Source organism: Apis mellifera, linkage group LG8, assembly GCF_003254395.2.
Source record: "Apis mellifera strain DH4 linkage group LG8, Amel_HAv3.1, whole genome shotgun sequence".
Taxonomy (NCBI): Eukaryota; Metazoa; Arthropoda; class Insecta; order Hymenoptera; family Apidae; genus Apis; species Apis mellifera.
The window spans coordinates 6,737,025-6,751,227 of NC_037645.1; the positions used below are offsets into that span (position 1 = coordinate 6,737,025).

The following is a 14,203-nucleotide window of genomic DNA, read 5'->3' on the forward strand; positions in this document are numbered from 1 at the left end:
AAAATTATAAGTATAATATATAATATATAAGTATAATATACTTATATAAATATATAAGTATTTAATACAAATATTTAATACAAAAATACTAACTGATTAATAATGTAATCAAATTATAATACCATAAGATTAATGTTTTTAATTAATGATAATTTTTTAGCAAATATATAATGTTACTAGGAAGAATTCATTAGTATATAAGAGGTTAGAATTATAATAGTTAAATGATTCGAGGAATGGTATAAGTTTAATTAATTAGTTCAAGAAGATACAAAGAGAACCATTTTCTTTTCTAGATTCACAATTCGACCGAAAGATCGGTCGTTCTCCATTCTGTGAATTTAATGAGTACTGGAAGATACAGATGTGAAGTGTTAGCGGAGGCGCCATATTTCCAAACGGTTTCCGATCACTCGGACATGCTGGTAGTGGGTAAGAAACGTTTATAAATCGTTGCATCGATTGATATTTCCTTCACAAGCAGGAAGTGTTTTTTTCTCAACCTAACAAAAATACCAACCATCTTTTCTCTGTTGGACCTACTGTGACAGGTCCATAGAGATTTACCATTAGTTCCATTCCATTTACCATTGAGAAAAATAAATCAATTTTAAGTTATATTTTTTCTTTAAAAAAAAAAAAAAATTTATATTGTGGAAGAAAAGTTAATATAATTTTAATAATGGAGCATGATATTAAAATTACAAGATTAATTAGATTGAATTCAGATTTTATATTCTGATAATTTTAATATTAAATTTAATATTAATTTTATTTCATATTACCATTAATAATTTTTTTTATGGTATGGCTAGTAGAAATTGTAAAATTTTATTCCATTTCTAAAAAAAATTTATGCACTTTTCTAAATATCAAAATAATTGTACGAATTACACACATTTACCATTCAAAAAATAAAAGAAAGATTTTAAAATGATAAAATAATGATTTGAAAATTATAAAATAATTTAAAAACGAAAATATCAAAAAGAAAAAACTAAATTAAGAGTAATAATTCTTTGAAATAATTTTTTGTTATGTTTTTCTTTAATAATTTTTTCTTATTCTTATAATTTTAATAATAAAAAGTAATTTAAAAGTAATTGTAACGAAAGATTGTAACAAATTGCAGCTCTGCCGGAAGACGGTCCTATTATCACTGGTAGACCAGGAAGACATCGTTATCAAGTCGGTGATGTGGTTCGGTTCAATTGCACTTCGGCGAAATCGAAACCAGCTGCCATACTCAGCTGGTTCATCAACGGGGAGCCTGTAAGTGACTTAAAAACGTGGCGGTGTTAAATCGTTCATGCTTGTCAGAATGTTGTGAAATTCTGTGACATTTCTTTTATCCTTACTTTTATCCCTGTAATTGCACCACCTGCCACCAGTCAAGTTCAAATTCTTCCATTGTCCGTTATTCTTGCCCTTGCCACAAATATTGATTTTCAGAAGAACAAATATAGTGTGATGTTGCATCAGGCAAAGATGTTGTGTTAATTGGACAAGCGATGCGGATCGTTTAAAGCGACTAATTGAAGTGTTATAAATGGTGTGGCAGCGCTGTAAATTCATTCCATCAGAACCACTTATGGATACCATTATATGATTACTTGGAGATAGAGATATTAAGAAAAAATTCTCAGAATTTTATTCTTGAAAATATTATAATTTTCTAAAGATTATGAATATAGAATATTCATTTTTATGTTCAAAAGAGAGATTAAAAATGAATTTGAAATTGAAATGAAAAACAATTTTTTTTATCCAAAAATATCAGTTTAAATTTCTATAAAAAGTTAAATGATTAAAATATTGAAAAATTGTATTTATTATGTTGCAAGAAATTATATGCCCAATATTTAAATAAAATGGGACAACTTCGTTAAAGTCCTTAGTCAAAGTTTCAAGTTCTTATCTCCTCGCATTTCTGTCAATTCCTTTGCGCAGAAAGCCAAAACATGCTTACCTTAACTTTGACTAATTTTATGATCTCTACGTATATCCTGACCCATATTATTTAACCCGGATATTCTTGTTCATCACTTTTCAATAAATATTAAACATAAATATTTTAACACTTCATTCAATTCGCTATTCTCTTTTGACCTGAATCCAAAGCCTCTCTGTGAAAAGAACATTCTATAGAAACCTTTTATAGTCACATAATAGATTCTTATACGTCCATCGTCCGTTATATTACCAATTATCCAATCCAGATTTTGGTTAAACATTTGTTAATAAATTAATTCTGTCCTCTCGCATGTCAATTATTTTTTTCAAAATCTGTTGAAGCGCAATCCAATTCCATCAAATGTGATGTGACACGATAACTTGACAAGTCTCGCTCGTTCAAGCGAAATCATAAATGCTTTTATTCTTCTTAAACGCGTAGTACATGAGAAACAATCATTTGGTTTTATTTTTTTTCCTGTTTTTTTTTTCTTTTTTTTTTTTTAACTCAGGTTGACACGCAATACTTGAGAGGGCCTCACATCACCGAGGTGGATCGTGAGGGTTTGGAAACGGCTGTGCTAGGTCTGGAGTTTCGTCTGCGTACGAAGCACTTCAAGAGGGGTGATCTGAAGATCAAATGCCTGGCAACGATAGCGACTGTATATTGGAAATCGAACGAGCTCAGCATAGAGGGTGAAAGGCCCCTCAAGATGCCCGTTATGGAGAGCAGGGAGACAAGGGCGCAAGGCCATACGCATGCGGAACATATCTTAGGAGGTAAGAAAATGATACGTATAAATATATATGTGAATATAAATATGATTGATTTTCAACTTTTTTTGCATTATATTTTAATACGTTTATGACGTTATGATTTGAAGTGGACATCTCTAAGACACATGCTCTCTGGAATATGTATTTAAATTATCCCGTATGATATTTCTCAAAGTAAAGTCATAAAAAAGTTATTCCTCTGGACGAAAAGCATCAAAAATGTAGAACGACGGTTTTTCGTGGGAGCTTCTATTTTGAAGGAAAAGCACTTTGAAGAGATCGCTTAAGGACGCGTGCACTTGGCGGAGGAGATTCAGTGGTTCTCATTTTTCATTTTCTATGGATCCTGTATAAAAAATATGTTCAAAATAGATTAATTTATTATATGATTTATTTATTACGAAAATTAATATATATTGATAAAAAAAGGCATTGTTAATAACAAAAATCATAATTGATAATTTATCAAATATTGATAAAGAAGAAAGATATCATAGAAATATGCTAAATTCTTTCCAATAACATGAAAATCACTGATATATTATTTGAAGTCCTCATATGATAAATTTATGGATGGTAATAGTTATATAAATTTCTCAATATAAATATATTTCACATTTTCATCATATTCTTTAATAATATATTTATAACTTATTATTTCATATTAGATTGTAGTAAATAATTTTATATTCGTAGAAATAATATCATATATTATATAAGAATAAAAATTATATATTATTAAAGTTTAAAAATTTGTTGTATTCAAATTTAAATTTGAATTAAAATGGTAATTATTTTGATAATTTCTATATAATCTTAATTATCTTAAATTTTCTAAAATATGTGTTAATCTATCTTCAGTTCCAAACGGATATTTTCTTCTGGAAAAAAGAATCAAATAAATGATCCCAAACTACTGAAACATTAATTATCAAGATCGATGCCAAGAAAAAAAATCCATTTATCCACGTAGAAATATCGCAGCGAAATATCATTAAAAAAATTGTGACAACGAATCAGAGGCATATTCGTTTGCCGACAATTTGCTGACTTATGGATACATGTGCGATGTCAGTAAACTTGTATATCAGTAACTGTGAATGCAACTCCCTCGCCAATATCGATTGAATTAAAGCCAGGATATATTTCAATTTTTTCATGCCTTTTTTTTTTTTTATTCATATACTTTTTTTCGTTATTCATATACTACTTTTAATTTATGTTTCAGGAAGCGGAAGCAACATGTTAGCACCATGCATCTTCCTTCTGATGACAAGTATATTAATTCTACGATAAGAAGACTCAAGATGTGGTGCATCGTCCTTTTCGTGCTCATCCTTTTCAAGTCTCCTCAAATCGTGACATATGGAGACCTCTGGTGTACTAAATTATCCGTGTTGTTTCTATTTTTTATAATCGCAGTTAGTGAAGTTAGTGAGAACATAGACAAGAGAATATACTTAATAAAAATATATGTCAGTATGTTATAAAGTTAGAGAATGAAAAGACGGGTGTTGTAAATTCGTACTTGCTGAATCACTTTATAAATCTCTGTGCATCTTCCATCAATTTGTATACTTTTGACGCTTTTTCTCTATATACTGCCTCTTTGTACAAACTTGACATATCTCTGAAAGTTTTAAATTTAAATTCTAAATTTTAGAACTTAAAATATTTTTATATATTTAATTTAAAATCCTTAAATTTGAAATTTAAAATTCTAGATTTTTATATAAGATGCATAGAAATTTAAGGATTCATTAAATATATCATCAAATGGTTACTTGAAAAAAAGATTTTATTCAATTGTTGATACAAGAAAACAAAGTTTAAAAAACAAACTCGATTTATAAATCTACGTTTTGTATCTTCAAATTCTTGAAATTGCCACTCTATGTACTTTTCTTTCCTTCTCTTTTATTATCTTTAAATGTTAAGGAAATCACAAAATGAATGAACAAATAATAATCAATAACAATGAACGAATGAATGAACGAATGAATGCCGAGCATATTTATATTCTAATTGTACACGAGTGTTTCTATTGTCCAGTCGCATGAAAGAGCAAAAAACATTTTAATTCGGTGAGAGTGTTCTTGACATAGCTTTTATCAATCTAGTCGCTATTAATCAACTGCAAAGATATGTATGTTATTCTAGAAATTATTGTGAATCGTGTGTACGCGTGTGAATGTAGAGTGTATTTTACCAAAGAACATTTTATGCTAAATAACATTCCTAATTGTTAATTACAAGTGAAATACACAGAGTGAGTTGGAAAACCACTCTTTGCATATCGTATTTTACTGTAAGAATGCACACTGTACATATGTACATAAATTGAACTTTTATCTTTAACTTAACGTTCTGATAAATAAAACGACATTTACGTCGATGGATCAGACAAAAGTTTTAGTTCGAAATAGCTTTTTAATTGTAATTCTGTATGCGTGTGTGTGGGTGTATATATTATTTGTATCGTATATAAATTAGAAAAATCATAATGTGGAAGTATTGAAGAGGCATCTTTCAGTAAAAAATTGATGCCGTTTTTTTTGAGATTTGAAAGATTTATCTGGTGATTTGGCAAAGAAACTGGAAATCTTTTGCTCCCCAGGATTCCTTACGTCTTCCATTTCTTCCCATTCAACGGATAAGGCATCTGATTCCAGAATCTTTTCAGCGGTAGACCAGCTGAATCTGACAATATGCGGAAATCCAAATACAGGATCCACATTTTCGGACAGCCACTTTTTAGTCTCTGGATCATTTGGATATCCACTTCCGTACTCTGTCGTTATCGATCCTTCGAGAAATTGCCAAGCTCTTATAGCATGATCACGAGAGACTTTAGCGCAAATACTGGCAGCACTGACAATAGGATACGTGGAGTCGGCCTTCTTCGCGACTGTTATCTTTATATCTGGAAAAATTTGCTCCAATTTGGCTTGATACTTTTCAGGCTTACCTATCGTGTCTACATAGATCTCCGTGATCCTTGCACCAGCTTCAATCACTAATTTAGCTAGCTCAATTGCAGAATTCATAGACACCTCGTTCAGAGAAGTCTTTACACGACGATACATGCTATTTGAAATAACATTAGGAGATATGACATCCACAGCCCAACCTATTGTCTTGTACTGTTCGCAAATTTTATCGAAAATTGTATCTCTTTTTTCCTCTGTCAAACTCTTGGAATCAGCACAACCTAGATCCACGAGAAGTTGTTTTTCGGATAAAGGTGCGTAAGAAATTCCATAAACCATGGGCCCAAGAACTGGCCCACGTCCAGCCTCGTCGATACCAAGTTGACACGGTTCATCCTTACATATTTGTGGTACCTAAGAAAAATTTAAATTGGAGAAGATGATATTAAACATACATTTTGTTTGAAAAATTCATGAATGAATATTTATTAGAAATGTATTATTGAAAAAATCAATGGCTTAACAATTAAAAAATATTTATTTGTAAAAAGTTTATTTTATATTCTTATATTAATAATAATAATAACAATAATAATAATAATAATAGAATATATATATATATATACATACATACGTACATACATACATACAATAGAGTTATTTATTTGCTTTTTTTCAATCATTTTTTATAAGATTCCATAAAATTTAATCATTTTTACAAATATTTTTAAATATTTTATATATTTCATTAATGATATAATTAATTTATAATTTTATACTTGTAGAAGGGCAATTAAAAGTTATATAACAATAGAAAGTTGCATGAAATAGTGTTTATTATGTTTGAAATAGTGTTCATCTTGTTTTGTAGTATTTATTAAGAAAAAATCAAATTATGTTCTAAATTTTATCAATACTTAATAACCTCATATTATCTTGTGATTTCAATGATATTTCAAGAAACTAACAATTGAATTAAATGAGAAAATAAGAAAAATAAGAAAACGGAAAATTTCATTGGAATAAATAAAATATATTCTTCTTTTTTATATATATATGTGTATATATTTACATATATATATATATATATATATATACATATTTACCTTTGACAAGTGAACTTTATTGTTGCTGTGATCCCAGGCTTTAAAATACGGGGTTAGATCATCTCTGCAGGTAATTTTAATATCTTTAGAATGGTTAATACAATTTTCGTCCAATATCATTTCTTTAACATTACTCATAATATTTGTTTTGTTCTTCTTAATGTTTATGTGTTTTTTATCAGTCGAAAAACATATAACTTAACCTCAAAATAAAATATTAACATTTAGACTAACCGCCAAAATTTATGACATGAGTATCGATAAATCGTATCGAAGTATAATAAATGATTTTTTGATACAAGTGAATATCGTTTTCTTAAATAGTAAAAGAATAATTAATAAAACTAAAAAATTCACAATGTTTCGAAATATTTTACAAGAATTTAATAAAATGATTGATTAAATATTTAAAAAGAGAAGAAAAGGGAAATCTCGATGACACGTATCTATCGATAAAGAACGTTCAGTATCGACTTTTGTATTTGCACGTCTAAGGGTTTCTGACTACCTGTGTGCATGTGTACGCGTGTCCTCGGTAGAAATAGTTGATGACGCCGTGTGTTAGTAATATCGTGTGTCGCAAAATATAACCTCACAATAAAATGCTCGAATCCTTATCGGTGTCATTAAAGGTCCCGTTCTTGAGAAGAATTTGATTTTACACATTCGTTTTGGTTTACGGACGCTTCGGCGTGCACATTACATCATGAAAGTTATCGTGAAGAAGCTTCAAGGAAAAGAATGCGTTGTTGACGTGAGTACTCAGCACCTTGGATTTTTTTTTTATATTTACAAGAAACGTTAAACGATAAATTTTTTGTCAGCCGCTAACGATGTTTCTAGAAATTTGTCAGATTCAAAGATGGTATCTTTTCCATATTTTAAAATAATCGGTTAATTTTGATGTTTTTTCACATTTGAAATGGTTTTAATGCTGTTTAAATAGATTTTATGGCATGTTAAAATTTTATTGAATAATTGTTTATTGTAATAGATTACACCTTCGGATACAGTTCTTCAGTTAAAGCACAAAGTCAGCGATCTTTTGGGTATAGATGTTCCACATCAGAGACTGTTGCTTACGGGCAAGGCATTAGCTGGTGAGATTCAAACTACAAAAAAAATATTGGATTTTTAGATTAACAATTTAATATTAATATTTATAAATTTAATATTTTGATGAAAAAAATTTTCAGATGAAAATCCATTAAGTTTTTATCCAGGAATCAAAGATGGAAGCAAGTTAAATCTTTTGGTTATTAAAAAAACAGAGGAAGGATCTAGTGAGGGAAAAGCTTCACATAGCAAGTCTGGCATGTATCTCTTACGAGATGAAATTTCTAGAGTTCTGAGGCATTATTATACAGAATCAGAAACAGAGTCAATAATCAATGAGTTGATAAAAGACCTAAAGAATAAAGTGAATAATCTTAGTTATGATGACTTAGAAAGATTAGCAACTGCACTTCTTCAGGACCAAGAGAATATAGCTTAAGAATAAACTTCGGTTTTTCAATTTCTCACTTATTATTTGATTATTGTAATACACTTTTATTTAATTAAAAAATGTTGCCTCATTGTACCCTAATAACCAGTAGTATATTTTAAGTAAAGGGAAAGGTGTGCAAAAAAATAATACAAATGTATTAAAAGGTCGATTTTATTAAATCATACACAAAGTAAATAATTTAAATTGCACTTTAATAAAAATTAGATGGTTTTAAGGATCGGCCAAATCCAATTGACGGAAATATCTCGCAACTAGACATATAAATAAATTCAGTGCTCCTATTTCATGTATTTCCAGTTTCTTCTAAAAAAATAAACGAAAAAAAAGAATAAAAAAGTAGACATAATTAAAATTCATAAGAAATGACCCAACTTCGGATTATTGATTTTTACGAAATTTTTAGAACACGTTATTTTTTGTTTTGCATTTGTTGATAACATTAGAAAAATAAATAATTTTTTATTTAAATTTATTAATAAATGCAAAATATAAATAGTTTGTTGGAAATTTAAATTTAAATTTGAAATCAAATTATTAATTTTTTCGAATTTCATTTAACGCATATGGAAATTTAATTTAAATCAGAATTCCGAAGTTGGAATCTTCTGCTTGTTAAATGGTAAATTAATAAAAAAAAATCTGTAAACAATTTTTATGTTTCGTTTTAATACAAATGATAAATTTTCTTTTTGAACTACTATTTTAATTTACTTCCTGATTAATGTCAATGACAAATTTAATATACAAATATGCAATAAAATTGATTTATTAAAAAATAAAAAATATTGCTTTTCTAATATTCTTTATTACCGATTTTGCACGCATGATTGAACATGTTCTAGCCAAAGATCTTAAACAGGAACATGTATCTGGAGTTAATGGCATTTGCAGAACAACTAGCAATGCATATATCCATTGACCCAATTCATATTCTATCTTTTCCAGTGTTTCAATGTGTTCCACTAAATATTCTAATATTTGTTCTACTTCTGGATGATTTAAACAAAAAATGATATCCAATGTTGGAGCAATTCTTGTTTTTTCCTTATCATTACTTGAACAAAATTTGATCCAACCTTTTTCATCATCAATACTTGGCTGTAAAATTAAGATGTTAATATTAAGGCAAATATATAACAAACAATTATTCAAAAAATATTTTATTTTAAATACCATATCAATCTTTGGACGTTTCCATTTACGTTTTAATGATTGAATTTCGTTTTTCAATTGACTTATATATAATCTGATATTTGAAAAGTCTGATACTTGATACAACTGCCAATCAAGCGAAGGGCCAAGCCATGGTGGTGCCTCCATACAGCCTGATAACTTATAACGTTGTGTTTACATAATTATTATATATGTTGTTTACATTCTAACAAGTTAGAATTCTAATTTCTTGTATAAACGATTGTAAAACATCGTTTGCAAACTTACAGGTTCGACATCAATTGTAGGTTTCCCAAAATGTTTCCGATCAATGTCGGCTACTACAATATCAGCACATTTCTGTGCTTCTATTCTGTAATAATACCATAAATTTAATTATTTATTTTTTGATAATTGTTTAATCTTTTACTTACACTACTCTTTTAATGTATTCTTCTCCGGAAGTTGGAGGCAAAGACAGGTTAAGATCCTCATCAATTTCTCCAACAACGAAAGCAGGTTTTGCTAAATAATCTGTCATTTTTCTTAGTATTTTTAAATAATTATTAAATATTATTTATTTCAATCTATAAATAGGTTATATTATTTCTTTCAGATGAAGTTATTTATGGTCACCCCCTCTATGTAAATTTAGTACAAAGTTTTTCTTTTCATATTCCTATGATGCAAAGTATTAATTACGAAAAAAATATTCAAAAAAGATATATTGAATTTATGCATCTGAATAAAATAAATAATAAAGTAAATAAAAAAAATTAATAATCTGCCTAATTAAATGTATAAAGTATATTTAGTATTTATTTAGCGCCATCTCTTTGAAAAATCTTCAAACTTATTGTAAATTATTATCAACAACAAAATATTATTAGCAAAATTTTACAATATAAATTTAAAAATCGACCAATAGCGTTATTTTTCGAGTGTTTAAATATTTAAAAACAGGATAAAGTAAAATAAGAATTCAGCGCCATCTTTGAGCATCATATTTTGATTTTTATTCTACCTTATCCTATCTTTAAATAGTTTTTAGTATTCAAGAGATGGAGCTGCAGATCAATTCTTATCTTTATCTTTTTTTTGTGTTTCATTTATAGCACTCTGGAGATGGCGCTGATTTCCATATTTTTATACTATCTCTGTCTTTTTCTCTCTATTTACTCTCTTTGTCTATATTTTTTCATAAAATTATTTAAGAAATAGCATCAATTTTTGATTAGTTTTATGATTTATCTTGTTAAAGCTATTCATTACAAATTTTAACAAAATTTATATGTCGTCAGAGATCTATATATTTATATTTATAATTTTTATATATATTTTATATATTTTTGGTATTTCTATGTTATACTTACATATATGTTATATTTATTTTTTTGTATTTCTATATATTATATTGTACATAACAAATATTAAAAATATATAATACTATACTATACTACAAAATTTAAAAATATATAATATTATACTATAATATAAAATATAATAAATATATTATTCGATAAGTAGTATAGATCAATCATTATTTCACTAAGCATTATAAGTCAGCCGTTGTCGGGATAAATAATATGTATAAAAATACAAAAATATGTAAAAAAAATATATATATATATATAAAACATATAAATACAAAAAACTAAAATAACATTTAATATTTATCTTAAAATTTTATTTTTTATATTTCATTATGAGAACATTAATGCCAACTAGAATGAAAGAAAACATCGCGGTGAATATTAAAAAATGATTTCATTATTATGCACCATCTCTTTCTGGAATAATTTGCTTTCAAGATATCTTAAGAAAGCCAACCTATGGTTTATAATCTATCCTGTATTTCCATACAAATTAACGACACTTCAAGGCTTCGAAACGAAATTTCTGGCGGGATATCTTTGGCAGGGTAATATAAAAAGAGAAAGAAAAAGAGAGAGAAAAAGAGGTTGCGCCTCTTTCACAGCACAAAGGGAAAGCCGGCTATTTGTCTGCCTTCCCTTGCTGGTCTCTGTTATTAAAGTCTTCGCGTCTTTATTTCACTGGGCCATTGTCGAGGTTGGGAAAAAGCTTGGCGAAGTTTCTCTCCAGTTTGATAGCTCCAAAACAGAAACGGGAATTTCAGACGCCTTGTCTTTTTCAGAAATAAGTTTAGCCTGCCAGTGTCTTTAACTCACTGGGAGCTCGACGTTTTATGACTTCCTTTTTATCTCTGCAATTTTTATCATTTCCTCTCATGGTATTTTCAGTTGCATTTGATCATATTACCTCATCTTGTACTCTATTTTTGTGTTGTATATCTTTAAAAATAAAAGCAATGAAACAATTAAATAAATGATCTTGTTCCTTTATGTTCTTCTGCTAATTTTTAAAAATTGTTATCTTTGTGATAATAATAATTCTAAAATACAATATTTTTCAAATATTGTAGGATTGTTATTCTAATAAGCTTTATGCTTTTCTTTTAATTTTTCAAAATTGAATTTTTTAAATAAATTGAAGAAGATCAGAGAAAAAATATTTTTGAAATTTTATTATTTAATTAAATTTCTTAATTTAAGATTTAGTAATTAAATATTTAAAAAATATCTTGTTGTAACAATTAACGAAGTGGTTCAAATTTTTTTCAAGATCTATAATATAAAACGTTGGTTCTTCCAGCGACTGTACGAAGAAAAAAAACTTGTCTGGATGCAAGAATGCATTTCATTTGAGGTCATTTACACGGTTGGCCTACTTTCCAGCTTTTTGTACTGATATTACATTCGAGTTTTACGAGTTACATGAAAATAACCCGTTGTCTCGACAAAAAAAAAATATTGTTAAACCTCGACTAACAATCCACTTGATGGTTTGACCGATATAAAAAATTCTATTCTCTTTTCTCAGTCTAGAAGAACGACGATATTACTGGATTATTGCTTCAAAGTGGTAGAATTTTTAGAACTTTTAACTTTTTTAGTTATTAATTCATCTTAAACTCTCTTTCAATCATAAACAATAAATATCTCTAAAATTAAGTAAAATCAAAAAATGTCTCTTTTAATCTTATTTTAAAATTATAACCATTGTTTTTCTTATATATACATAATAATTATAAAATATTATAATTAACAAAATTATTGAAGAACATAAGTAATATGATTTCTTGTATGAATTCGTAGAAATTAAAAAATTAGAATTAGAGATAGGAAAGAGTTAAGAGACTCTTCTCGTTATACAACTTTTAATTATAATTGGTTCGATTTCCGTACTGCCGGAGTTTCTATCCGAGCTTCGTTAGACACAGCTGTGGAACTGACAGTCGTAACATCGATTTTTTTTTTTCCTCTCTTCACCACTTTCAATGTCCTCCTGACGTCCTTAATTAATGACAATGAGAACACATTGTTAGTTCTTCGACATGATAAGTTTCGCGACTGTCGTTTGCGAATTAATTTTCTTCTCTCTTGAAGATTTTTTATCATTAAACTATTTTCACATTGAAACAACGTTCAAGCTAATTGCAAGCTAATTTAAATGTTTCATTAAAATCTAATTATGTATAATTATTATTATACATTTAAAGATAAAAGTCTGGTATTAAAATTTTAATCTTTAAATTTTGTTTCTTTTTTTCTTTATCTATTATATTTAAATTTGGATTTAAATACAGTGTCTGTAGACACTTGTATAAATGAAACTCTGTTTAAAAATTATCAATAATATTAGTAATATACTTCTGCTATAGAAAATACATAAATATATACTTTTACAATAGAAAATATATTCATTAGCAAATAATATGAAACTAATGATAATTTATTCCTTTCCTTAAAATTATTCCATGCAATTAGAGTTAAATATCCTGGCAGAGTAGAGGTAATTTCCTAAGGTATCAAGAGGAATGCAAATGAATCTTCTATTTTATGTTGATGACCCTCTAACCCTCTTCTTCCCACGAATCGCGGCAGCCAAGGAACTAGCGTTTATGGCGTTTATCAGTATATCAGCTGGTATCGCGCACTCTCGTTAATGAGAATTATGTCAAGGAATCGTATCGATTAAAGCTTAGCCCAGATATTCGACGAGGGAGTGTCGCTTCATTGATTTACTATCATACGTTGCCTATAGATTTGCTAGTCAGATGATATTAGATCTTATTTCTTCATCGTATCCCTGTTTCTCCATTGCTAATGCATATCACTGAAATAGTTAATTGAAGAAGTTAAATTGATACAACAAGTTTGTATTTCACTTTTTCTTAAATGAGAATTTCTTCTTGATATAAACTTTAATTCAAGACTTGATACTTATTTCTATTTTCTTGGTTTTATTTTTCTTTCACTTTAGTACAATTTAGTAGTATTGAAGTTCTTCTTTATTTTTAAACATTGTGAGAAAAGATTGTATCTATAAAGTTTATATTTTAATTGCATTAAATTGCAGTTGTTTGAAACTCACCTAAAAAAATGCAAAACTGAAATAATAATATTTTAATTTATTGGAAGATTAAGGATTTCATATTTTTAAAATTATATATAAAATGTAATATGCAATTATATTTTTAAGAACTTTGAAATATCTTTGATCAAAGGAAGAGATGGGAAAAAGTCAGCTCGATTCTCTTAATTAAAATACGTCAGTTACTATCTTTATTCAATAAATATAATATTACATTATAACATAAAGAATATCGTGGTGTATAATTGTCCTCGTCGGCTGGACAACTCGCAAGTAACTATTCTTGCGGGCAGTCCTAGCAAATTTTCAAATATATCTCT

The 14,203-nt window shown here is 27.8% G+C and overlaps 4 protein-coding genes across 10 annotated transcripts in view; 2 read left to right on the forward strand and 2 right to left on the reverse strand.

Moving 5' to 3' along the window:
* Positions 1-5,132, forward strand: part of LOC725999 — a 101,523-nt gene extending 96,391 nt beyond the window's left edge. For 6 of the 7 annotated variants that reach the window (XM_026442488.1, XM_026442489.1, XM_016913579.2 and 3 more), the window contains 4 exons: positions 297-432; positions 1,133-1,272; positions 2,466-2,733; positions 3,959-5,132. In XM_026442488.1, coding sequence (XP_026298273.1) covers positions 297-432; positions 1,133-1,272; positions 2,466-2,733; positions 3,959-4,026 — 612 coding nt within the window. In that variant the 3' untranslated portion in view covers positions 4,027-5,132. Of the gene's footprint in view, positions 1-296; positions 433-1,132; positions 1,273-2,465; positions 2,734-2,837; positions 3,154-3,958 lie in introns of those variants that run through there. The other variant, XM_026442487.1, reaches the window with a different exon arrangement.
* Positions 4,510-7,546, reverse strand: LOC412837 (ribonuclease H2 subunit A). Its single transcript, XM_006563778.2, has 3 exons — positions 7,275-7,546; positions 6,767-6,969; positions 4,510-6,074 (listed from the first exon to the last, which is right to left on the reverse strand). The coding sequence occupies exons 2-3, from the start codon at positions 6,902-6,904 to the stop codon at positions 5,229-5,231; spliced, it is 984 nt and encodes a 327-aa protein (XP_006563841.1). The 5' UTR covers positions 6,905-6,969; positions 7,275-7,546; the 3' UTR covers positions 4,510-5,228.
* Positions 7,052-8,612, forward strand: LOC551718 (ubiquitin-like protein 4A). Its single transcript, XM_624106.6, has 3 exons — positions 7,052-7,520; positions 7,761-7,866; positions 7,963-8,612. The coding sequence occupies exons 1-3, from the start codon at positions 7,473-7,475 to the stop codon at positions 8,259-8,261; spliced, it is 453 nt and encodes a 150-aa protein (XP_624109.1). The 5' UTR covers positions 7,052-7,472; the 3' UTR covers positions 8,262-8,612.
* LOC551751 (gem-associated protein 2) lies at positions 8,291-10,199 on the reverse strand. Its single transcript, XM_624138.6, has 5 exons — positions 9,863-10,199; positions 9,717-9,801; positions 9,450-9,608; positions 9,087-9,374; positions 8,291-8,579 (listed from the first exon to the last, which is right to left on the reverse strand). The coding sequence occupies exons 1-5, from the start codon at positions 9,967-9,969 to the stop codon at positions 8,487-8,489; spliced, it is 732 nt and encodes a 243-aa protein (XP_624141.3). The 5' UTR covers positions 9,970-10,199; the 3' UTR covers positions 8,291-8,486.
* Between the last annotated feature and the right edge of the window lie 4,004 nt (positions 10,200-14,203).